This window comes from Salmo trutta, chromosome 1 (assembly GCF_901001165.1).
Source record: "Salmo trutta chromosome 1, fSalTru1.1, whole genome shotgun sequence".
NCBI lineage: Eukaryota > Metazoa > Chordata > Actinopteri > Salmoniformes > Salmonidae > Salmo > Salmo trutta.
The window spans coordinates 68,791,954-68,817,772 of NC_042957.1; the positions used below are offsets into that span (position 1 = coordinate 68,791,954).

At 41.5% G+C, this 25,819-nt stretch overlaps 1 protein-coding gene across 1 annotated transcript in view; it reads right to left on the reverse strand.

Moving 5' to 3' along the window:
* Nucleotides 1-1,221: 1,221 nt before the first annotated feature.
* Nucleotides 1,222-25,819, reverse strand: part of LOC115206374 (uncharacterized) — a 40,236-nt gene continuing 15,638 nt past the window's right edge. The window contains exons 2-9 of the mRNA XM_029773239.1: nucleotides 23,326-23,419; nucleotides 23,014-23,230; nucleotides 15,997-16,224; nucleotides 11,025-11,144; nucleotides 10,619-10,769; nucleotides 4,798-4,881; nucleotides 4,016-4,294; nucleotides 1,222-1,544 (exon numbers count right to left, since the gene is read on the reverse strand). Coding sequence (XP_029629099.1) covers nucleotides 1,528-1,544; nucleotides 4,016-4,294; nucleotides 4,798-4,881; nucleotides 10,619-10,769; nucleotides 11,025-11,144; nucleotides 15,997-16,224; nucleotides 23,014-23,230; nucleotides 23,326-23,387 — 1,158 coding nt within the window. The 5' untranslated portion in view covers nucleotides 23,388-23,419 and the 3' untranslated portion in view covers nucleotides 1,222-1,527. The remainder of the gene's footprint in view (nucleotides 1,545-4,015; nucleotides 4,295-4,797; nucleotides 4,882-10,618; nucleotides 10,770-11,024; nucleotides 11,145-15,996; nucleotides 16,225-23,013; nucleotides 23,231-23,325; nucleotides 23,420-25,819) is intronic.

The following is a 25,819-nucleotide window of genomic DNA, read 5'->3' on the forward strand; positions in this document are numbered from 1 at the left end:
ACATGACAACACCCAAAATTGCATATAATGTTCTGACTACACCATTTCAAGAGAGGCTTGCTATTCCAAAAGTAGAGTAAGGCAACATTTCAGAGAAATAGAATGGAAATGTTGGTAAACAGCAACAATTGGACAATCACAAGGTTAAAGTTTTTCCTCTAGGATTACATTTTCCCTCTATTTAGTAATTTATTAGGATCCCCATTAGCTGTTGCAAAAGCAGCAGCTACTCTTCCTGGGGTCCACACAAAACATGTCATAATACAATGCGTCAATAGACAAGAACAGCTCAAGGACAGAACTACTCATGGTGGCTACCACCAGAGAACAAGAGTAGCCAGTCAGAAACATACAAACTGGACTATTAATAACATACACCCTTATAGTTCAACGCATTTGTAGAAACTGGATGGCATTAAAAGTCAACATTTCAACATTAAAAGAGTAATTTATAATCACCACATTAATAGAAGTAAATGAGAAAAATGTGAAAATGCACCACCCAATCTAACGACGAAGACACAAGACATTTAAAAATGAACATGGTTACAAATTATTGTAGGACACACTACTAGGCTGAAGAAATCTGGCGTGTTTGTGATAACATTCCACTCCTTGTGGGAACGGTTGTGCATTTATCAAGAAGGCACACCAGCGCCTGTTCTTCCTCAGGTGGCTGAAAACCTGGCATGGCCCCTCAGATTCTCACCAGCTTCCACAGATGCACCATTGTGCTGCATACTGACAGGCTGCATCACCGCCTAGAACGGCAGCTGCACCGCCCTCCACCGCAAGGCTCTACAGAGGGTGGTGAAGTCTGCACAGTTCATCACTGGGGGCGAAAACCCGGGTCTACAGGATATCTACACCAGGCGGTGTCTGAGGAAGGCCCAGAAGATCACCAATGACTTCAGTCACCCTAGCCACAGTCTGTTCTCTCCACCACCATCTGGCAGACAATACCGCAGCATCAGTTCTCGGAGCAAAAGACTCTGAACAGCTTATCACTCTTCACTTGCTGTCCACCTGCAATCACTCTACACACACCACTTCACACATTCCCACACCTACATTCATTAATTCATTCATTCACACACACACACACACACACACACACACACACACACACACACACACACACACACACACACACACACACACACACACACACACACACACACACACAATCCTGTGCCAGTGATGAAAAAAACGTATATTTGATTTTGACTGATTCTTGTCATGCGATACAGCCAGACTGTTTGGCATGACAAGAAGTTTCAAAGATTGGAATGTTAGCACAAACACACTGGATTTCCAGTCTAACAAACTACTATAGCAGACAATAGATTTCACAGGAAGCTTTCACTTTAAATCATCATAGAATTTCTGCTGTCAGTCATATCTCCCAACACTCCAATGCAGATTAGGAGCATAGTGACTGTAGTATTCTGACATCCTGCTCTGGAAGAGGGACCGCTTGCTGCCCTTTGTTCAGCGGCCGAGGACCAACCCAGGCCATCCCATTCATCAGTGGTAAGCTGCTGCTGCCATTGGTAGAAGAATGGGATTAGACATGTTACTGTACATACTTCCCATCAAAATACATACGAATACACACTATAGGAATACACACTATGAATACACATATAAGAATACACTCTCTGTCCACCAAACTGCATTGAACTCTGCAACAATACCTTACAATACTGTAGCAGGAATTATCTGGTAACTGATCTTTAAATGTATTGTATGATGTTCGTAAGAAGGCAGTTATTGTTTATGCAACAAAATAATTAAGAAGTTTAAAGATCAAAGTGGGGGAAATGCAATGCACTCAATCCTGCAATACTCCAAACACGCTGAAATTAAACTCAGCAAAAAAAGAAATGTCCAAACACTGTCAACTGTGTTTATTTTCAGCAAACTTAACATGTGTAAATATTTGTATGAACATAAGATTCAACAACTGAGACATAAACTGAACAAGTTCCACAGACATGTGACTAACAAAAATGGAATAGTGTGTCCCTGAACAAAGGGGGGGTCAAAAATCAAAAGTAACAGTCAGTATCTGGTGTGGCCACCAGCTGCATTAAGTACTGCAGTGCATCACCTCCTCATGGACTGCACCATATTTGTCAGTTCTTGCTGTGAGATGTTAACCCACTCTTCCACCAAGGCACCTGCAAATTCCCGGACATTTCTGGGGGAATGGCCCTAGCCCTTATCATCCGATCCAACAGGTCCCAGACGTGCTCAATGGGATTGAGATCCGGGCTCATCGTTGGCCAGGGCAAAACACTGACATTCCTGTCTTCACGCACGGAAAAAACAGTATGGCGGTGGCATTGTCATGCTGGAGGGTCATGTTAGGATGAGCCTGCATGAAGAGTACCACATGAGGGAGGAGGATGTCTTCCCTGTAATGCACAGCGTTGAGATTGCCTGCAATGACAACAAGCTCAGTCCGATGATGCTGTGACACATCGCCCCAGACCATGACGGACCCTCCACCTCCAAATCTATCCCGCTCCAGAGTACAGGCCAGTGTAATGCTCATTCCTTTGACGATAAACGTGAATCCGACCATCACCCCTGGTGAGACAAAACCACGACACACCGTGAAAACCACGACACATCCCCCCGGCCTTCCCTGTAGCTCAGTTGGTAGAGCATGGTGTTTGCAACGCCAGGGTTGTGGGTTCAATTCCCATGGGGGGCCAGTCCAGAGAAGAAAAAAAAAATTATGAAATGAATGCATTCACTACTGTAAGTCGCTCTGGATAAGAGCGTCTGCTAAATGACTAAAATGTAAATGTGAAGAGCACTTTTTGCCAGTCCTGTCTGGTCCAGCGACGGTGGGTTTGTTCCCCTAGGCGACGTTGTTGCCGGTGATGTCTGGTGAGGACCTGCCTTACAACAGGCCTACAAGCCCTCAGTCCAGCCTCTCTTAGCCTATTGCGGACAGTCTGAGCACTGATGGAGGGATTGTGCGTTCCTGGTGTAACTTGGGCAGTTGTTGTTGCCATCCTGTACCTGTCCCACAGGTGTGATGTTCGGATGTACCGATCCTGTGCAGGTGTTGTTACACATGGTCCACTGCGAGGACAATCAGCTGTGCGTCCTGTCTCCCTGTAGCGCTGTCTTAGGCGTCTCACAGTACGGACAATTCAATTTATTGCCCTGGTCATATCTGCAGTCCTCATGCCTCCTAGCAGCATGCCTAAGGCACATTCACGCAGATGAGCAGGGACCCTGAGCATCTTTCTTTTGGTGTTTTTCAGTCAGTAGAAAGGCTTCTTTAGTGTCCTACATTTTCATAACTGTGACCATAATTGCCTACCGTCTGTAAGCTGTTAGTGTCTTAATGACTGTTCCACAGGTGCATGCTCATTAATTGTTTATGGTTCATTGAACAAGCATGGGAAACAGTGTTTAAACCCTTTACAATGAAGATCTGTGAAAGACAGGGTCCTGAAAAAGGGACATTTCTTTTTTTGCTGAGTTTAGTTCAACTTTTGATGGACAGACAAACACTTTGTGTATTCTGTGTGTACAAGCCCTAAGTGCGGGCCGTCTATATGAAATATTAGGGTTATTTTGGGAAACTTAGCAAGTTACATGGCCATTCTATGGTCTCTGCATGATTACACTTACAATATCAGACGCATTTATCCAAAGGGACTTACAGTCATGCGTGCATATATTATTACGTATGCGCGCTCCTGGGAATTTAACCCACTATCTTGGCATTGCAAGCACCATGCTCTACCAAATGAGTGAGAAAACGTCAGGGTAGCCTAGTGGTTAGAGCGTTGGCCTAGTAACTGAAAGGTTGCAAGATCGAATCCCCGAGCTGACAATGTACTAATCTGTTGTTCTGCCCCTGAACAAGGCAGTTAACCCACTGTTCCTAGGCCAACATTGAAAATAAGAATTTGTTCTTAACTGACTTGCCTAGTTAAATAAAAAAATAAAAAATGAGCTACAGGGGACAGGAGGAGTTCGATCTTACCCAGGTCCTGGACAAGATGAGGTTCATAGATTTGGAGAGAATTGTAGATGGCAGATTTCACTCTTCTTCCTCCTCTTCGTGCAGCATCAAAAACCAGTCTCATTTGCTCCTGACTAGTAGATTTACTGCGGATTATTGTGTACATTTCCTGTTGCATCATGTTCTCAGTAAACGGGTAATCTGCTACAGGCAGCACCATCGTGACCCTCTGAATGAGATCAGCCATATGTTCATCAACAAATTCTTCACCCAAGAGTTGGTTCAGGTCTGCCTCAGCACCTGAGATTCATGTCAGAAAATGCATACACAACCAGGTCTTATTATTAGAGACATAATTAACTAAAACCCTCAAGAACAACTGTGTTCTACATAACAAGCCACTAAATACAACAAAACATATTTGTCTCAATGTGTTTCTTTTAACAAATCAAATGAAATTGTATAGGTTGAATACACATATTTAGCAGATGTTATTGTGGGTGTAGAGAAATGCTTGTGCTCATAGCTCCAACAGTGCAGTAAAATCTAACATATATCTCTACACAACAATACACATAAATCTAAAAAGTAAAATAATGGAATTAAGAAAAATTAGGAAGAGCAATGTCGAAGTCCAGAGTATAAATATATACAGTATATACAAGACTGATCACTTGATGCTGATATTACAAGATCTAAAATAAAAGTTTAAAAAACAATGATGGAATCCTTTGTGTGTCACGCAAACACATTCCATATCAGACATAAAGACATTGACAAAGAAAGAGAAAACAAATCCCTACCTGGATTAGGGTTGATTGGATTGACTTGAGGTGGTTCAAAATCTGAAGACGTGGAGAAGAAAATCTCATCAGATTTATTATATCCTGTGTGTTGAACACAGTTTAAATAAGTAGGGGGTGAGGGGTGTAAAGTTTGTTGTATACTGTTTAAATAAGTAGGGGGTGAGGGGTGTACAGGGTGTTGAATACAGTTTATATAAGTAGTCGGTGAGGTGTGTACAGTGTGTTGTATACAGTTTAAATAAGTAGGGGTGTAGAGTGTTGAATACAGTTTAAATGTATAGGGGGTGGGGGGTGTACAGTGTTGAATACAGTTTAAATGTGTAGGGGGTGAGGGGTGTACAGTGTGTTGAATACAGTTTAAATAAGTAGGGGGTGAGGGGTGTACAGTGTTGAATACAGTTTAAATGTGTAGGGGGTGAGGGGTGTAGAGTGTGTTGAATACAGTTTAAATGAGTAGGGGGTGAGGGGTGTACAGTGTGTTGAATACAGTTTAAATGAGTAGGGGGTGAGGGGTGTACAGTGTGTTGAATACAGTTTAAATGAGTAGGGGTGAGGGGTATACAGTGTGTTGTATACAGTTTAAATGAGTAGGGGTGAGGGGTGTACAGTGTGTTGAATACAGTTTAAATGAGTATGGGTGAGGGGTGTACAGTGTGTTGTATACAGTTTAAATGAGTAGGGGGTGAGGGGTGTACAGTGTGTTGAATACAGTTTAAATGTGTAGGGGGTGAGGGCTGTACAGTGTTGAATACAGTTTAAATAGTTAGGGGTGAGGGGTGTACAGTGTGTTGAATACAGTTTAAATGTGTGGGGGGTGAGGGGTATACAGTGTGTTGAATCCAGTTTAAATGTGTAGGGGTGAGGGTTGTACAGTGTTGAATACAGTCTAAATGAGTAAGGGTGAGGTGTGTACAGTGTGTTGAATACAGTTAAATGTGTAGGGGTGAGGGGTGTACAGTGTGTTGAATACAGTTTAAATGAGTAGGGGGTGAGGGGTGTACAGTGTGTTGTATATAGTTTAAATGAGTAGGGGTGAGGGGTGTACAGTGTGTTGTATAGAGTTTAAATAAGTAGGGGGTGAGGGGTGTTCAGTGTGTTGAATACAGTTTAAATGAGTAGGGGTGAGGGGTGTACAGTGTGTCGAATACAGTTTAAATGAGTAGGGGTGAGGGGTGTACAGTGTGTTGAATACAGTTTAAATAAGTATGGGGTGAGGGGTGTACAGTGTTGTATACAGTTTAAATGAGTAGGGGTGAGGGGTGACTGTGTGTTGAATCAAGTTTAAATGAGTAGGGGTGAGGGGTGTACAGTGTTGAATACAGTTTAAATGAATAGGGGTGAGGGGTGTACAGTGTGTTGAATACAGTTTAAATGAGTAGGGGTGAGGGGTGTACAGTGTGTTGAAAACAGTTTAAATTTGTAGGGGGTGAGGGGTGTACAGTGTGTTGAATACAGTTTAAATGAGTAGGGGGTGATGGGTGTACAGTGTGTTGAATATAGTTTAAATGAGTAGGGGGTGAGGGGTGTACAGTGTTGAATACAGTTTAAATAGTTAGGGGTGAGGGGTGTACAGTGTGTTGAATACAGTTTAAATGTGTGGGGGGTGAGGGGTATACAGTGTGTTGAATCCAGTTTAAATGTGTAGGGGTGAGGGGTGTACAGTGTTGAATACAGTCTAAATGAGTAGGGGTGAGGTGTGTACAGTGTGTTGAATACAGTTTAAATGTGTAGGGGTGAGGGGTGTACAGTGTGTTGAATACAGTTTAAATGAGTAGGGGGTGAGGGGTGTACAGTGTGTTGTATATAGTTTAAATGAGTAGGGGTGAGGGGTGTACAGTATGTTGTATAGAGTTTAAATAAGTAGGGGGTGAGGGGTGTTCAGTGTGTTGAATACAGTTTAAATGAGTAGGGGTGAAGGGTGTACAGTGTGTCGAATGCAGTTTAAATGAGTAGGGGTGAGGGGTGTACAGTGTGTTGAATACAGTTTAAATAAGTATGGGGTGAGGGGTGTACAGTGTTGTATACAGTTTAAATGAGTAGGGGTGAGGGGTGACTGTGTGTTGAATGAAGTTTAAATGAGTAGGGGTGAGGGCTGTACAGTGTTGAATACAGTTTAAATGAATAGGGGTGAGGGGTGTACAGTGTGTTGAATACAGTTTAAATGAGTAGGGGTGAGGGGTGTACAGTGTGTTGAAAACAGTTTAAATTTGTAAGGGGTGAGGGGTGTACATTGTGTTGAATACAGTTTAAATGAGTAGGGGGTGATGGGTGTACAGTGTGTTGAATATAGTTTAAATGAGTAGGGGGTGAGGGGTGTACAGTGTGTTGAATACAGTTTAAATGTGTAGGGGTTGAGGGGTGTACAGTGTGTTGAATACAGTTTAAATGAGTAGGGGGTGAGGGGTGTACAGTGTGTTGTATACAGTTTAAATGAGTAGGGGTGAGGGGTGTACAGTGTGTTGAATACAGTTTAAATGTGTAGGGGGTGAGGGCTGTACAGTGTTGAATACAGTTTAAATAAGTAGGGGGTGAGGGGTGTACAGTGTGTTGAATACAGTTTAAATGTGTAGGGGTGAGGGGTGTACAGTGTTGAATACAGTTTAAATGAGTAGGGGTAAGGGGTGTTCAGTGTGTTGAATACAGTTTAAATGAGTAGGGGTGAGGGGTGTACAGTTTGTTGAATACAGTTTAAATGAGTAGGGGTGAGGGGTGTACAGTGTGTTGAATACAGTTTAAATGAGTAGGGGTGAGGGGTGTACAGTGTGTTGAATACAGTTTAAATAAGTAGTGGGTGAGGGGTGTACAGTGTTGTATACAGTTTAAATAAGTAGGGGTGAGGGGTGTACAGTGTGTTGAATACAGTTTAAATAAGTAGGGGGTGAGGGGTGTACAGTGTTGTATACAGTTTAAATAAGTAGGGGGTGAGGGGTGTACAGTGTTGAATACAGTTTAAATGAGTAGGGGGTGAGGGGTGTACAGTGTTGAATACAGTTTAAATAAGTAGGGGTGAGGGGTGTACAGTGTTGAATACAGTTGTTTAAATGAGTAGGGGTGAGGGGTGTACAGTGTGTTGAATACAGTTTAAATAAGTAGGGGGTGAGGGGTATACAGTGTGTTGAATACAGTTTAAATGAGTAGGGGGTGAGGGGTGTACAGTGTGTTGTATATAGTTTAAATGAGTAGGGGTGAGGGGTGTACAGTGTGTTGTATAGAGTTTAAATAAGTAGGGGGTGAGGGGTGTTCAGTGTGTTGAATACAGTTTAAATGAGTAGGGGTGAGGGGTGTACAGTGTGTCGAATACAGTTTAAATGAGTAGGGGTGAGGGGTGTACAGTGTGTTGAATACAGTTTAAATAAGTATGGGGTGAGGGGTGTACAGTGTTGTATACAGTTTAAATGAGTAGGGGTGAGGGGTGACTGTGTGTTGAATCAAGTTTAAATGAGTAGGGGTGAGGGGTGTACAGTGTTGAATACAGTTTAAATGAATAGGGGTGAGGGGTGTACAGTGTGTTGAATACAGTTTAAATGAGTAGGGGTGAGGGGTGTACAGTGTGTTGAAAACAGTTTAAATTTGTAGGGGGTGAGGGGTGTACAGTGTGTTGAATACAGTTTAAATGAGTAGGGGGTGATGGGTGTACAGTGTGTTGAATATAGTTTAAATGAGTAGGGGGTGAGGGGTGTACAGTGTTGAATACAGTTTAAATAGTTAGGGGTGAGGGGTGTACAGTGTGTTGAATACAGTTTAAATGTGTGGGGGGTGAGGGGTATACAGTGTGTTGAATCCAGTTTAAATGTGTAGGGGTGAGGGGTGTACAGTGTTGAATACAGTCTAAATGAGTAGGGGTGAGGTGTGTACAGTGTGTTGAATACAGTTTAAATGTGTAGGGGTGAGGGGTGTACAGTGTGTTGAATACAGTTTAAATGAGTAGGGGGTGAGGGGTGTACAGTGTGTTGTATATAGTTTAAATGAGTAGGGGTGAGGGGTGTACAGTATGTTGTATAGAGTTTAAATAAGTAGGGGGTGAGGGGTGTTCAGTGTGTTGAATACAGTTTAAATGAGTAGGGGTGAAGGGTGTACAGTGTGTCGAATGCAGTTTAAATGAGTAGGGGTGAGGGGTGTACAGTGTGTTGAATACAGTTTAAATAAGTATGGGGTGAGGGGTGTACAGTGTTGTATACAGTTTAAATGAGTAGGGGTGAGGGGTGACTGTGTGTTGAATGAAGTTTAAATGAGTAGGGGTGAGGGCTGTACAGTGTTGAATACAGTTTAAATGAATAGGGGTGAGGGGTGTACAGTGTGTTGAATACAGTTTAAATGAGTAGGGGTGAGGGGTGTACAGTGTGTTGAAAACAGTTTAAATTTGTAAGGGGTGAGGGGTGTACATTGTGTTGAATACAGTTTAAATGAGTAGGGGGTGATGGGTGTACAGTGTGTTGAATATAGTTTAAATGAGTAGGGGGTGAGGGGTGTACAGTGTGTTGAATACAGTTTAAATGTGTAGGGGTTGAGGGGTGTACAGTGTGTTGAATACAGTTTAAATGAGTAGGGGGTGAGGGGTGTACAGTGTGTTGTATACAGTTTAAATGAGTAGGGGTGAGGGGTGTACAGTGTGTTGAATACAGTTTAAATGTGTAGGGGGTGAGGGCTGTACAGTGTTGAATACAGTTTAAATAAGTAGGGGGTGAGGGGTGTACAGTGTGTTGAATACAGTTTAAATGTGTAGGGGTGAGGGGTGTACAGTGTTGAATACAGTTTAAATGAGTAGGGGTAAGGGGTGTTCAGTGTGTTGAATACAGTTTAAATGAGTAGGGGTGAGGGGTGTACAGTTTGTTGAATACAGTTTAAATGAGTAGGGGTGAGGGGTGTACAGTGTGTTGAATACAGTTTAAATGAGTAGGGGTGAGGGGTGTACAGTGTGTTGAATACAGTTTAAATAAGTAGGGGGTGAGGGGTGTACAGTGTTGTATACAGTTTAAATAAGTAGGGGTGAGGGGTGTACAGTGTGTTGAATACAGTTTAAATAAGTAGGGGGTGAGGGGTGTACAGTGTTGTATACAGTTTAAATAAGTAGGGGGTGAGGGGTGTACAGTGTTGAATACAGTTTAAATGAGTAGGGGGTGAGGGGTGTACAGTGTTGAATACAGTTTAAATAAGTAGGGGTGAGGGGTGTACAGTGTTGAATACAGTTGTTTAAATGAGTAGGGGTGAGGGGTGTACAGTGTGTTGAATACAGTTTAAATAAGTAGGGGGTGAGGGGTATACAGTGTGTTTAATCCAGTTTAATTGTGTAGGGGGTGAGGGGTGTACAGTGTGTTGAATACAGTTTAAATGAGTAGGGGTGAGGGGTGTACAGTGTTGAATACAGTTTAAATGAGTAGGGGTGAGGGGTGTTCAGTGTGTTGAATGCAGTTTAAATGAGTAGGGGGTGAGGGGTGTACAGTGTGTTGAATACAGTTTAAATGAGTAGGGGGTGAGGGGTGTACAGTGTTGAATACAGTTTAAATAAGTAGGGCTGAGGGGTGTACAGTGTTGAATACAGTTTAAATGAATAGGGGTGAGGGGTGTTCAGTGTGTTGAATACAGTTTAAATGAGTAGGGGGTGAGGGGTGTACAGTGTGTTGAATCCAGTTTAATTGTGTAGGGGGTGAGGGGTGTACAGTGTGTTGAATACAGTTTAAATGAGTAGGGGTGAGGGGTGTACAGTGTTGAATACAGTTTAAATGAGTAGGGGTGAGGGGTGTTCAGTGTGTTGAATACAGTTTAAATGAGTAGGGGTGAGGGGTGTACAGTGTAATAACAAACTGGCATTTGATCTAACCTGTTGGAATTAGACACTCCCACACTCTTTGGTCGTTACTTCCTCTGTCTAAAAGACTCAGTCTGATGTTCTCTGCACCCGACATGCAGTCCAAAAACACCTGAAATGTGGGGTGGAAGTTTGGGCTGTAGTCATAGTCAAACTGCCCACTCTGCAACACAAAATGAAAAATAATATTAGCCAAATATAGACAGCAACAGAGAGCTAGAATTACTGTAGCTGGTCATATAGCACATAGAACGTTTTATCCTGTGGGAACTTCATGGTGTCAGGTACATGCACATAAAAACCACCCATCATACCCAACACCACAAACCAATAGTAGCACATCACAAAGGAATACTCTGAAGGAATTACATCACTGCAAATATAGGAATATATGGTTGTATGTGATGACCATGCTTACTTTTGGCTGTATGGTAGTATTTGCCACCAGTTTACAGCAGAGACCATATTTTCCTCTAGGAGTCAATGTGCAGTTGGAGCTGGTTTGAATGAAAGTACTCCCTTTCTGTTGATGTTCCACCTTCAAAGAATAAAGGTGCATTACTTCAAGGCAAACTGATCAAATACATTCACACTAACAGTTCTGAGAGAAATCAAGTAATGGTAATGAGCCATTTTACCACCATTTATCCAGCTAGAGCAATATACTTCAGAAAGTATTCATACCCCTTGACTTATTCCACATTTAGTTGTGTTAAAGCCTGAATTAAAAATGGATTAAAACAAGTGTTTTCTCACACATCTACACACAATACCCCATAATGGCAGAGTGAAAACATTTTTAGAAATGTTTGCAAATGTATTCACACCCCTGACACCAAGGGCCTCATTTCCAGGTGAGCCCTGTGTACACAATACACAGTGTGATACAATATACACATTTAAACTATACATCCATAAAATACATGTTAAAATACACAAAAAAAGCAAAGGTCTACTAGGTCATCAATCAACATGAAATTGCCTGGGTGGCACCAGAGCATCACATTTTAATGAGATTTGCAGATTGTTTAAAACTAAAAGCAGATTTACCTAATTTGGTGGAGACCCGAGGAACCTCGAGTTAACCAACCCTGTGAACGGGTTTGGTAACTTGTGTTTTTATACTTCAACAATGAAGTTAGGTAAGTCAGAAGTTTCTCCAGTAAAGTTTTGTAAACAAAGAGGGAGTTATGAAGTGACCTATGGGACATTAATGAGGAGCAGTCAACCTTTTGATACAGGACACAGTGATGCGTATTAAACCTGTCACCTGTGATAAAGTGAAGGGTGCTTTGCTACCCAGCACCCAAAGGTTTAGGAGTAGTGGTTGCTGCTTTCCGATAAATGGGGCTTAGAATGCAGTCAAGAACTGTCAGGAAAGTTGACTGCACTGTCTGCCTCCTGCTGTCTAGAGAAAGGCATGATCTATTACTTTAAAAGACCCTACTTTAAATCTCAGCTTCTTAACTAGCCTGTCCATGTGTATTTTAATGTTAAACGTGTCACGGATCCTCTAGGCACTGAACTGTGTCTTTACGCACACCTGGTTCCAATTCCTCACTGATTGTATTTGTATAAATGTGCCCTTTGTTTCTCCATTGGGTTGTTGATTATTGTTCCAATGTCCGTTGGTCGTGTGAGTACCTGTGTCTTGTTGTTTTGGCTTTCGTGCCGCTTGTATTGTGCAGATGATTAGGGGTCTCGTCCCGTGTTGTATCATTGTGCGCTAGTGTTTTCGGGTCTCGTCCCGTGTATTTATTCGAGGTACTCCTCGCTCTTTGGGCAATGGGACAATGTTCACTGGTGCTCTCTTGGACACAATCTAGTCAGCTTAGTATCTCTAATGCAGGAAATGGGACAATGTTCACTGAGCTCGTTTGCAAAGATTCCATTGGCTGTATACTTATGAGGGGCGTTTGTCAGAATGATATCCAAAATAGTTGATTTAGGGTGTTTTAAGTTGGGGCGGGTTGATTTAGTTATATTTAGCCCAGTACAAATATATTTCAGTCTATCTGATACTGGCATCAACCAGTCCAGGTTAAAATCACCAAATATTATTAATTAGTATAGTTAGACAGCAAGTTAGACAGCAAGTCATATAATTTGCTAAGAGCAATTGGGAGGGCGATAAACTCCAAGGCCTTCAAATTAAGGACAGAGGTGGAAATACACATACTAACATTCAAGTTGTTCTTTATGAATATGGCGACACCTCCACTTCTGCCAGCTCTGTCATATCTACAAACATTATATTCATTTAGAGTCTGGCACAAACTTTTTGAAGTCTCAGTAATTGTCAAAATGTCAGAGTTAGTTTGAGAAGCCATAATTTCAATAAGATCCATTTTCTAAATCAAACTTCTGACATTTCAATACATGTTGAATCACCTTTGGCAGTGATTACAGCTGTGAGTCTTTCTGGGTAAGTCCCAATGAGCTTTGCACACCTGGATTGTACAATATTTGCACATTATTCTTTAAAGAATTATTCAAGCTCAAGTTGGTGGTTGATCATTTTCAAGTCTTACCATAGATTGTCAAGCCGATTTTAAGTCAAAACTGTATTCAGCATGTGCAAACATATTTGCTATGGTGACAAGTGGAAACATGCAGATCCCAAGAAGAGTACTAACCTAAACCCATCTGAAAATGCACCCCTAGCCTGCTGTGTGAAAACCTCAATAGCAACAGCACTTGAGTACATACAGTTGAAGTCGGAAGTTTAAATACACTTAGGTTGGAGTCATTAAAACTCATTTTTCAACCACTCCACAAATTTCTTGTTAACAAACTATAGTTTTGGCAAGTCGGTTTAGACATCTACTTTGTGCCTGACACAAGTAATTTTTCCAACAATTGTTTAGGCAGATTATTTCACTTATAATTCACTGTATCACAATTCCAGTGAGTCAGAAGTTTACATACACTAAGTTGACTGTGCCTTTAAACAGCTTGGAAAATTCCAGAAAATTATTTCTTGGCTTTAGAAGCTTCTGATAGGCTAATTGACATCATTTGAGTCAATTGGAAGTGTACCTGTGGATATATTTCAAGGCCTACCTTCAAACTCAGTGCCTCTTTGCTTGACATCATGGGAAAATCTAAAGAAATCAGCTAAGACCTCAGAAAAAAAACTGTAGACCTCCACAAGTCTGGTTCATCCTTGGAAGCAATTTCCAAATGCCTAAAGGTACCACGTTCATCTGTACAAACAATAGTACTCAAGTATAAACACCATGGGACCACGCCGCTGTCATACCGCTCAGAAAGGAGACGCGTTCTGTGTCCTAGAGATGAATGTACTTTGGTGCAAATCAATCCCAGAACAACAGTAAAGGACCTTGTGAAGATGCTGGAGGAAACGGGTACAAAAGTATCTATATCCACTGTAAAACGAGTCCTATATTGACATAACCTGAAAGGCCGCTCAGCAAGGAAGAAGCCACTGCTCCAAAACCGCCATAAGAAAGCCAGACAACGGTTTGCAACTGCACATGGGGACAAAGATTGTACTTTTTGGAGAAATGTCCTCTGGTCTGATGAAACAAAAATAGAACTGTTTGGCCTTAATGACCATTGTTAATTTTGGAGGAAAATGGGGGAGGCTTGCAAGCCGAAGAACACCATCCCAACCGTGAAGCACGGGGGTGGCAGCATCATGTTGTGGGGGTGCTTTGCTGCAGGAGGGACTGGTGCACTTCACAAAATAGATAGCATCATGAGGGAGGAAAATTATGTTGATATATTGAAGCAACATCTCAAGACATCAGTCAGGAAGTTAACGCTTGGTCGCAAATGGGTCTTCCAAATGGACAATGACCCCAAACATACTTCCAAAGTTGTGGCAAAATGGCTTAAGGACAACAAAGTTAAGGTATTGGAGTGGCCATCACAAAGCCCTGACCTCAATCCTATAGAACATTTGTGGACAAAACTGAAAAAGAGTGTGCGAGCAAGGAGGCCTACAAACCTGACTCAGTTACACCAGCTCTGTCAGGAGGAATGGGCCATAATTCACCCAACTTATTGTGGGAAGCTTGTGGAAGGCTACCTGAAACGTTTGACCCAAGTTAAACAATTTAAAGGCAGTGCTACCAAATACTAATTGAGTGTATGTAAACTTCTGTGCCACTGGGAATGTGATGAAAGAAATAAAAGCTGAAATAAATAATTGTCTCAACTATTATTCTGACATTTTACATTCTTAAAATAAAGTGGTGATCCTAACTGACCTAAATCAGGGATTTTTTACTAGGATTAAATGTCAGGAATTGTGAAACTGAGTTTTTAAATGTATTTGGCTAAGGTGTATGTAAACTTCCGACTTCAACTGTAGGCAATACACTATCTTTACTATTAGCAAACATCAATCCATCTGCTGTTTTAAACTGAAGGGTTGTTACATATACAGACATTACAAAACTTCATTTGAATGCTAACATACACGCCAAATGCTGCTATTCAAGGCGATATGGGCTGGAAACCAGTGGCGATGCCAAAATAACGTCTATGCAAGGTATTATGTGCTTGCAATGTTGCTACTGCAAAGAGATGTTATATACAGTACCATGTCAAATCCTTTTTTAACTCCATCCATATGACTCAGCTGATACAGCAATTACCGTAATGCTTTTGAATCAGCACATTTAGAAAGCTTTGAACTAAAGTGGTACCAACTGATAAACAATCCTGAAAGTAATAAAACTGTCCACCTACTGCCTGTTTTAATGAACTTTTTGGACAGAACCATATTTACATATTGTCTTATCCAAGCAATATCGAAGCTCGTATAAGAAAGGCTTGTCGATACAAAACACTCCTCTAGATAAACGTATATGTACTTTTTGTAACGATGGTTTCAATTATTCTAACTTAAATTGTCAACTGTGTCCATGAAACTAAAAGAAAATATTGCAGTTTTAAAATGAATTTCCTGCAATTCTACACTTTTTGCCATTGGACAGAGGAAAGCATTTGTTTTACAGCTAATCTCATGCTTTTGTTCACATTTTGCCATGAGGCTGAGAACATTTTGCAGTTTTAAAGCTAATTTCATGCTATTCTTTGGAGTTTGGCACCTTGATGGTAATACACTTCACAAGCGGCCAATACTGTCTTTTAAATGTATCACTCTGTGTGTCACTCCGTGTGTAACAAGTTATCTTTTCAGAGAGTTCAGCCTGCAATTGTAAAAAAGCATCATTACATGCATTGATGAAAAACAAAATATCTTAAAATAACACTTTGGCAAAAATCATAGAACCTAACAGATGTAGTAATTTGCAATCAGACCTGGTTGCCGACCTAAAATGATTTTCTTAACCATATTATTTTTTCACAAAAGCACACAATCTTCACGGAAGTGAACTTGCATGACACTAACTTACTGTGTTACATTTAAATATTTTCTTGACTGATAAATGGAACTCTGGAACTTCTCTGAAGTGCTTCCTGTCCATTAATTCTTCTAAGGTTGCCCCACTTCCATCTTTTCCATACAAAGCTGATATATTTTCATCATCATTGTCATCATCATCATCATCCATTTCCTGGTCTTCATTTCCATCCTTGTAAGATCTGTCTCTGAAGATGGATTCTAGCACCTCTTTCCATTCCTGATAAAAATGTAAAACCATAACAAATGTGTAATTGTTAAAGGAATTTTATATCTTGATGATAATAATCAATAATCAATTCGCCTTGACTAATGCCCAAGGTTTGTAAGACAATGAGTTAAAATAATTAGGCAAGGATTCAGCTTTCTGCAAAAGGTTTCTGTAGCTTTATTCAGAGAACGTTCTGAGGTCAGGATAACAAAACAGTCCTTATATATCTCTTGCTTACTTACGCACATGCATTTACACACAATCTGTTGGTGACCTGCAACCCCCATTGACTTCTCACGCTGTTTATCACATTCTGGCTCAGCCTGTTCCTTTCCTTCAAGGTTAGGAACTCTTTGAAGTTTTACTCCCTTGGCCATCTGCTTCTGTAGCTCTCTATACTAATTGCATACACACATTTCTTTCCCTCTCCAGTGGTTCCTGGACTTTCCGGAACTAATCAGACCAATCGATCCCTACATTGATCATTACATTGATTATTCATTAACCATGCTGTAAGACTAATAATTCATCATGGTTTATTGATTCATTTACCTTTATTAGATAATTATCTTATCAGTAATACATGCTGTATCTCTATTTTCCAGCTAAGTGTTACGAAACCACCTAGCCAGCAACACTAGCAATGCAATGTCTAGGGGTCCCAGGCCATATGGAGTTGTTTTTAGATGGTCATACCATGGATCATTTAGCATTCTTCTTCCTTTATTTTTTGACTGCTGTAGGTATAAAAACATTAGCTGGCACATCGGCGGTACCGACTTCAGATGAGTCCTGTGAAGCTTGTGGGGGTGGTAGAGCAAACCGGAGAACACTGTCGAGTTTTTAGCCCAAACCGTTCAGACGCTACAGACGTTTTTGAGAGAAGACCGATTTTCGGATGTCTTCTGGTATGGCTAGCACTGTTGTAGCTCTTCCACCGAAGATGCAGAAAACCGACATCGGCGGATAAAGTGGATTGAGACACAGCCCATGCATCTCTAGCTTAAACAGACAGATGTTGATGGGGATTTTTGTCATGATAATCGACAAGCCTGGCACAAGACCTGGACCCGGTTGCTACTGCACCTAGAGATGAGGTGTGAAAGTGTAGTGTTGTCATGACTCTCGCCCCTTTCAGTGGATCGGCTAGGCAGCAGAGATGTGACCAACACCCCCCCCCCCCCCCGTTAGGTGGGGGGGCAGCTTTATGACTTTACAACAACTTTCATAAGCCTACATAAATTCCTGGCAGAGACTCTCTCTCCCCCTGGACATGCAGAGAGGAGCCTTTGTTAAAACAGACCCTTCCCGCCAACTCCAACATCCTAGAATGAATGATTGAACAATATTTCCAACATAGAGGAAGTGGCAAACGGTCGGGAGGGGAGGGGGGGGGTGTTGTATGCCGAAAGGGTTTGGATGTGAGACGTCACTAGTAAACCCCTTTCCGTATTATATGTGATCCTGTTGTGCTGTGGGAACAGTATAAAAACAGCTAGCTGTGCACGAGATGCTAAAGCTAACAAAGGAATAGCAGACATTTTGTTTTCCTGTGACATTCCTGTGTCAAATTGGAACTCTTCTGCCTCTGTACTTCCGTTCGAGTTCAGCTTTGTGAGATCAGTGACCTCTAGTGGTGAAGAACAGCAAGTAATACAACAAATATATATATTCTATATATATTCTATTTGAAAGCAAAACGTGTTCTCATATGGTGTAACTACGGGATACACTTTGGCTGGACTATCATATCTCAATTGTTTGGATATCATTGTCTCATTCAATTTAATAAGTTAAATTGTCAAACATCCCTTTTCAGGTTCTTCCAATTAAATTAGACATTTTTTACTTTTCCATATGAACCTAGACGAACCTACCTCTCAGGTTAATTAAAGTTTAATCCGCAGATAGCCTACCCAGGTAGGATTAATCATTATCATTGACGTCCTACTCCCACATTACTGATGCAGTAGTGACAGTTCATTAACGTTTTGCAGCTTCCAACGACTCAAACCCCAAAACTTACATTTTCTAATAATGTGCAAGCTATCAGAGGGGGTGGTCCCCACTCCCACGCTAATTAGTGAACCCTCACTCATAAACGGATTGATTGCTGACCTCAGCAGCGATACCAACCCTAACTACCCATTCGAATAAAAACAGTGGAAATCGCGACAAACGCTCTCCAAAATCAACCATCGGGCGCAGGCCTTGTAAAGGTACTCTCCAGTTTAGCCCTGATGTCCTGCCATCCGAGATTGGATTTGGTCCAATACAGCGGTGCACAGCAGGAAATGGTACACATAAAGGGACAGGTAGAGAGAACCGGGAAGCTAATGACAAAAGCAGGAAATGCTGCTAACTGTGGAACTGAGTTTGAAACTGAACAATTAAAAGTAATTGCAAAAATGTATGACAACGAATGAGCACAAAAGCTTCAACAAAATCATCTTCTACAGGAACAAAATCGTCTTCTACAGGAGCAACTCGATTTAGCAAAAACTAAATATGACGAAATTCACACCAAACTAGATAAATCTGACGAGTTATCTACAAACAAGAGCTTGCAACTTGATAACATGCATGTAGTTTTGTTGAACGTTACTCAAAGTAACAATGTTCTAGTCCAAATGCTGCAGACCAAAGACGATCAGTTAATGAACACAGTGACCAAGTTGGATGACAAATCAGCAGAACTCATTGAAGTCGCTGACCAATTGAATGATGAGAGAACTCAGGTGATGAAGATGGAAATATTGATTTCTAAGCAAGCGGAGGAAATCTCATTACTGAATCTCTCACTCCGTACTCGAGACCTCTACCTGAAAACCATGTCAAATAAGTATGAGGCCGAATGACGCAAGTGCGACACCCGCGTGTCTGAAATAAGTACTCTAAGCGCCCAAGTGGACTCTGCTATGCAGCAGAATACCACCCTTAGGTACCATCTGGAGGAATTCCAGAACAGTTCCGCGCTACAGCATGACTACCCAACAGAGCAACCTAGCCCGCAAGCAGAGCTCGGTACTTAGAGGAGTGAAGACGACAGAAGGTTTCAGACTTTGCCTCTTGCAATTGTCCCTCAGTCTTCCCCTCTTGGCTGTTTGACCCAGGGTAATAGGGCACATCCTCGCCGTCAAAGCTACGCTTCTCCTCTTGGCCTTCCGGCCCATTAGCCTTCACAGGATGAAGTAGATGCTCCCCGCGCACTTTGCAGGGAACACTTTGACAAACTTGTCAAACTTCCGCACCTTTGACCCTGTTCCAGGCCAGCCAAACAACACTGAGACGTTCCTAGCAGACATGGAGGATGCATTGGATGGCTACCCGAACGCTACGGGTGCTGACAGACTTTACCTGTTAAAGTGATTGTTGAATAGTCACGTGATAAGGTTCATTCGTATCCAACAGCAACACGTGCAAAACAACTATTCTAAACTTGCCACAGCTTTGAAAATAGAATTCAGAGGTTCTGCGACTCGCAAACACGACAGCTCGCTGGCTAACACTGTCAAACAAGCTCGTAATGTACACCTACAAGCTTACTATCATAGGCTTCGTTCAGCTTACTTTGGCCTACTTACTGAAATAGGAATGGAAGAGCTGTTACCATTCAAATGTTTCTGTCGAACATATATCCCCACTTCATTACCTACTTGGGCCCTACAGCCCATGTTGGTTTGCCAATCTCAGAACTCAGAGAGCTTGAGAGTACAGCTTTTGAGGCATCAAAAGTGCGCAGCTCTGAGAGCCCTGACATCCCGGTTCTGAAGTTTGAACAGGAGCACTCACTCCAGTTAGAGGGTGAATTATCAGGTATTGAAGCATCGAGATGACGCACAACAACGGTTTCTATCACAAAACCACAATACCAATACCCACCGCGGTCTAAATAACTAAAGTACGTCACCAGCGAATCGACTACCGCTACAATCAACCGGATCGCTACGTTCTCGCACCCCATCCACCACAGTGTCAGAACACATCGGTGACAAAGGGTTCAATGATGACCAAAACATGTGCAAATACTCTCTAAAAGCTCTGCTAAGAGAAGTAAAGATGCAAAGAAAAATTGATAAACCAGACAAGTCACTATGACTAGACGTGGAATTGCCAGACAACAGGTCCGCCCAAATTAACACCCATAGCAAGGAAGTTAACAATCAAATCACCCCCGCTTTCACTCGAGACCCTATCCAGGGCCCACTCGATCAAGACACAAGCCCACAGGCTGTGCCTATAGAAAAAGGTTGCAAAGAAAAAGGTCAAACTTTGCAAGAGCCAATTCCACTCGAAAACCGAGAAGTCAATCTGTCTTCGCCATGAACAGAAATGACACATCATGTCATATTGAACGACCACTCCACTTTGTGGGGTATATCATAACTCAAGGCGCCCATACCTGGAAACAGTCCTGGAGGACTGCTTAACCTGTCATGCACTAATTGATTCAGGAGCTACCATGTTGCTCATCTCTCAAACGTTGTTCGATGATCTCAAAAGGGCTTTGAACCCAGCTAAACGTTTGTTGAAAACAGAACGATGTGATACTTTCCTTCGAGGTTTCACTCAGGCTACCTCGCCTCTCAATGCGACTCATGCGGAAATTTCGATTCCAAGATGTATCGCTTGTTCACGCTGTGTATGTTATCAGCCTCAAATCTGAACTACTGCTACTCGGAACAGACTTGAAGGATCGTTTGATCCCTCTGATGGATTGGAAGACCAACCAAGTATGGTCACAGGCACCTGTGCAGTCTCCACAGACCATACTGTCGTCTCCTACTGCTGACTGCAACAGTCACCCACAAGGACCATCTATCAGAAGAACCCCTTTTGAAAGAGATGTCTTGACACTTCTCAGTGCAGCATCTGACCCAAGGAGATATAACAATATCTTGTCACATTCAATCAGCAAACCTGATTGACAAGTCTTTATATGATTTCGAGCCAGCAGTCTCTGACCAACTTCCCGCCACCATGGAGTCACGCGATACTATTGCTGAGATGAACTTCTCTTGTCCTTCAGACACTTCCGCAAGCACTGCGGCTATCTCAGGATTAAAAGCATCGACGCGCAGAGTGTACTCTGGTTCCGTTGATACATTTTCCGCTTTGAGGGGGACCGCTTTGACTTTACGACAGGTCATAAATTCCTGGCAGAGACTCTCTCTCCCCCTGGTTATGCAGAAAGAGAGGAGAGAGGAGCCTTTGTTAACAGAGACCCTTCCTGCCAAAACTCCAACATCCTAGAATGAATGAATGAACAATATTTCCAACATAGAGGATGTGTCAAACGGTCAGGGTGTGCATAAACGACCATGTCAATTTTTTTTCATTTTGTGACTTCATGAAAGACAATAGGACAACATAACAGTATCTCTTAATTTCCCAGCTGTCAGGTTTACATCTGAATGTTGTATAAGATGAATGATTAAGAATACTTTTGAAAAGATAACAATGTGATTTAGTCTTCTGAATGGAAATTGGTTGTTTTATGGTAACTTATGCATAGTCAGTTGCCACGCCCAGGTGGACAAAAACATGATGAGACGGCCCCTTTTCTATCCAAATATAAAAGCCCCCGTGATGCAATTCCCACCAGACCACGTAAACCATGGTGTAAGCTAAGGTTGCAAATGGTTGAATTTCTAATTCCAGATGGATTGGAAGACCAACCAAGTATGGTCACAGATGCTCCACATGTTTGAAATGGTTGAATTTCTATTAGGCCAGTCTACACACGGTGTAAGCCGGGTGTTACAAATGGTTTGAAACTACAACTCTAACAAAATACCAGACGGTGTGGAGCGCCGAACTATTGATCACTAAAGAAGTGAATCCTAGACTACAGCCCATATCAGTCTGCAGCTGAAAATGTGCGCAAGTCTAGTCTGAGAACACTGACGACAATGCAGAAGCATCTATAAAGTGAGATGAACCTCTCACACCACTATGACCCGGAAGACTCTACAAAGGACAATGGCAAACCAGAGTCTTACCACATCGACCAGCTATTGAAGCCAGCTTCATGTAAATACATTGCATTACTTTTTCAAATGAGCGATTTATTAGTGACATATGTATTTGTATTTCCATGAGCGTAGGTTCCCCATTCTCCTAGATACCCATTCCTTTGTCTCCGTTCCTTCCCCCCTTTTCTCTCTGTTTCTACCGTGTTGTAACCAAACTGTCATGTTTTGTTAAGTCCTCTAGGGACGGTATTTACTGTATAATATTAGGATGTTTTATATATTCTGTAATTGTGTAATTAGCTAGTAAATAAATAATTGAGCCAATTTGTGTATGGATGATTCATCAAGTAAAGTCTGGGTTTGTGCAGACTACAAGGATTTACGACGTTGAAGAACAGCTGAGATAGGATAAGATTCCAAACATTGACCTTGCATGTAATTGCAATTACACCTGGTATTACTTGCAATTACAACTGTGTTCAGATCTAACTTTTCCCTCCAATTTAAGACATCTGTATGCTTGGCATGACTGTATGGGCATAGCAAACCATTGGATATTCCCTTAAATATTTTGATGTGCAACCTGGAATTAAAATTTAAGAGGACCAGTTTTTATAGCGAGATACATTGTATTGTTGTTTCTTATATTGTTTCTTCTTTTAATACAAGGTGTATATTGGGTCAATGACTCAGATTCAGATCTAAGTTTTAGTTGCATTGATATGTTTGAAAGAAGCTTTTAATTAATTTTACTATTCCTCATGACACCACTTCCAAAACATTGTGAGATTAGGAAATAAACAGATGAAACAGATGCTCTTACCTCCTCTGTCATGAACTCAATCTCTGCGATGTACTTCGAGTCTGTCATATTGGCCTCAACCTGAATCATGACCGAGGTGCATGCCCCTTGGTTTCCAGAGGGCAGCAATTTTGTCTCACCCAAGATGGTGTTAATCAAGAAGCTCTTACCAGCTCCAGTCTTCCCAAAAACACCCACTATCTCTTTTTTGTCTTTCTCCAATGTTTGGATCTTACCTCTGTTAGAAATGAAAGACGAAAACAATTAAAGCAATTTAGTGGCCTGTATGAGTCTTTCTCCATGTGTTTTCTCTTCACATTTAAAAATTCATACCTGAGGAAGTCAATGAGTTTTGTAGAAGGCAGATCATCAAGTTTGCTTTTGACACATTCCATGATCTTCTTCACCTCTGTCTTCGTTTCAGTTTCTGGAGGAGTTTAACACAGGTCACCAACCAGCTATAACCTTGTTGTGTCAACATGTTTATAAAGGTGGAAAACATATTACAAGGAAATAACAAGAGGAATGCACAGTGGCATTCAGTTCTGCTATATCATAAACTGAGAACATTTTGCTGTGTGTGGATGTTAGAAGTGTCATGGTTCCACCTGTTACCAGGGGGCAGCAGAGACCGCCCTAGAGACATTAATGACACTCCGGTGTGTCCTGTTACTCATTATGATTTCCCTGTTAAAAGAGGTGTGTTTTCTGGTTTCCTTTGTAGAAGCTAGAATTGTTTCGCTATGTGCGGTTGTCTCTTGAGTGAGTTTTTGAGACATAGTGTTAATTGTTTTTCCAGTGTTCCTGTGATCCTTCGGTTACCGGTTCTCAGTCAAGTATTTATGTTTATCCTTAACCACTGATTCCTCATCTGGTCTCTTCTCTGCACCTGGGTCCAACCTCACCATGTCACAAGAAGACTTTATAGCATGTGTTGAGTTAAAGGAGTACTCCACTCAAATAACCATATATTTACTACTGTTAGAGAGATGGCTACAAGAGCAGAGCACTGGATTCTATAACTCACTTTTGAGGTCTGAAAACATCTGAAAACTTAGATTTTGGAGTGAACTGTAATTGTAGCTTCTCCAACTGTGCAACCTGTAAACGGTGAACTGTCAGTCATGTACATTTGTAGGATTCTCAATTAGTAATGTCTACAATAAATTAACTTAAATGGTTTTCAAATTAAAATAGTTATTAGACCTTTACACTTGTACCATGTGTTGAGTTAAAGGAGTACTCCACTACATTGAAAATGTCAGATTTGGACACTGATAAGTACCTAAGTTGTATCTCAGTGGCTGTACAGTAACATGCAATACATGACGTCAGAGCTCGGGGTTTCCACTTCATAGCTCTGTAAGGGTTTTGACTGACACCCATTCTGAACTTGAGCAACAAGCGGGGCAACAAGTTTCCCCCATCCCTCCCGCTAATTGGGCAACTTTTGCAAAACAAAAGTGAGGGAAATACAGTAAATTAAGAAGACGATGCTTATTGAAAAATCAGATGTTGAGGATGATAATAAATATCGCTTTGATATCATACAAGCAAGCCAAACACCTGTGAGTCCAAATGTGCACTTCGCATTTCAGCCTTATATCATAAACCTCATTTAATGTACAGTGTCAAGGTTAATGATCACTATCTTTGATGTACAGTTACAAGAGTACATTACATTATAACCTGGGTTTTCCTGAACAGAATGAGCCTGTGTTTGTATTATGAAGAAATCTGAATGCCTAACATTGTAATATCGTATTTTATAATTAAGCTAGTCATGTTGGCAATAGAAAAAGCTTTCAAATGATGCCAACCTGACCCAGACTGTGATTTATAATGGACTGTTTTTGGATCGCGTAAACAACAGTAATTGTGTGATCATGGGGATGAAGGGCTGTTTTTCAAATCAAAACAACTACAAGTGTTGTTTCGGCACAGATAGCAGAGCAAAAAAAACACCTTATTGTTGAAGACTCTTCTTTCAGTCATAAAACGACATCAAAATTACTTCTGAACTGTGTACACTTTGGAGAGGTGTGGCCACTTGGAGACACCAGTTAGTCCTCTTAGTCATTTTGTTTGTCTTCTGTTTATTTTATTTTATTTAACCTTTTAATTTGACTACCCAAGAATAAATTCTTATACAATAACGCCTACCAAAAGGCAAAAGGCCGACTGTGAGGACGGGGGCTGGAATTAAAAATATTAATAAATTAAATGAAAATATACGACAAAACACACATCACGACGAGAGACAACACTACATGAAGAGAGACCTAAGACAAGATACTGTAGCATGGCAGCAACACAGGACAACACAGCATGGTAGCAACACAACATGACAACATGGTTATGCAGCACATGGCAGCAACACAACATGGTAGCAGCACAAAACAGGGTACAAACAGCACAGACAACAGCACAAAGGGCAAGAAGGTAGAGACAACAATACATCATGCAAAGCAGCCACAACTGTCAGTAAGTGTCCATGATTGAGTCTTTGAATGAAGAGATTGAGGTAAAACTGTCCAGTTTGAGTGTTTGTTGCAACTAATTCCAGTCGCTAGCTGCAGCGAACTGAAAAGACGAGCGACCCAGGGATGTGCGCTTCGGGGACCTTTAACAGAACGTGACTGGCAGAACGGGTGTTGTATGTGGAGGATGAGGGCAGCAGTAGATATTTCAGATAGCGGGGAGTGAGGCCTAAGAGGGTTTTATAAATAAGCATCAACCAGTGGGTCTTGCGACGGGTATACAGAGATGACCCGTTTACAGAGGAGTATAGTGTGCAGTGATGTGTCCTATAAGAAGCATTGGTGGC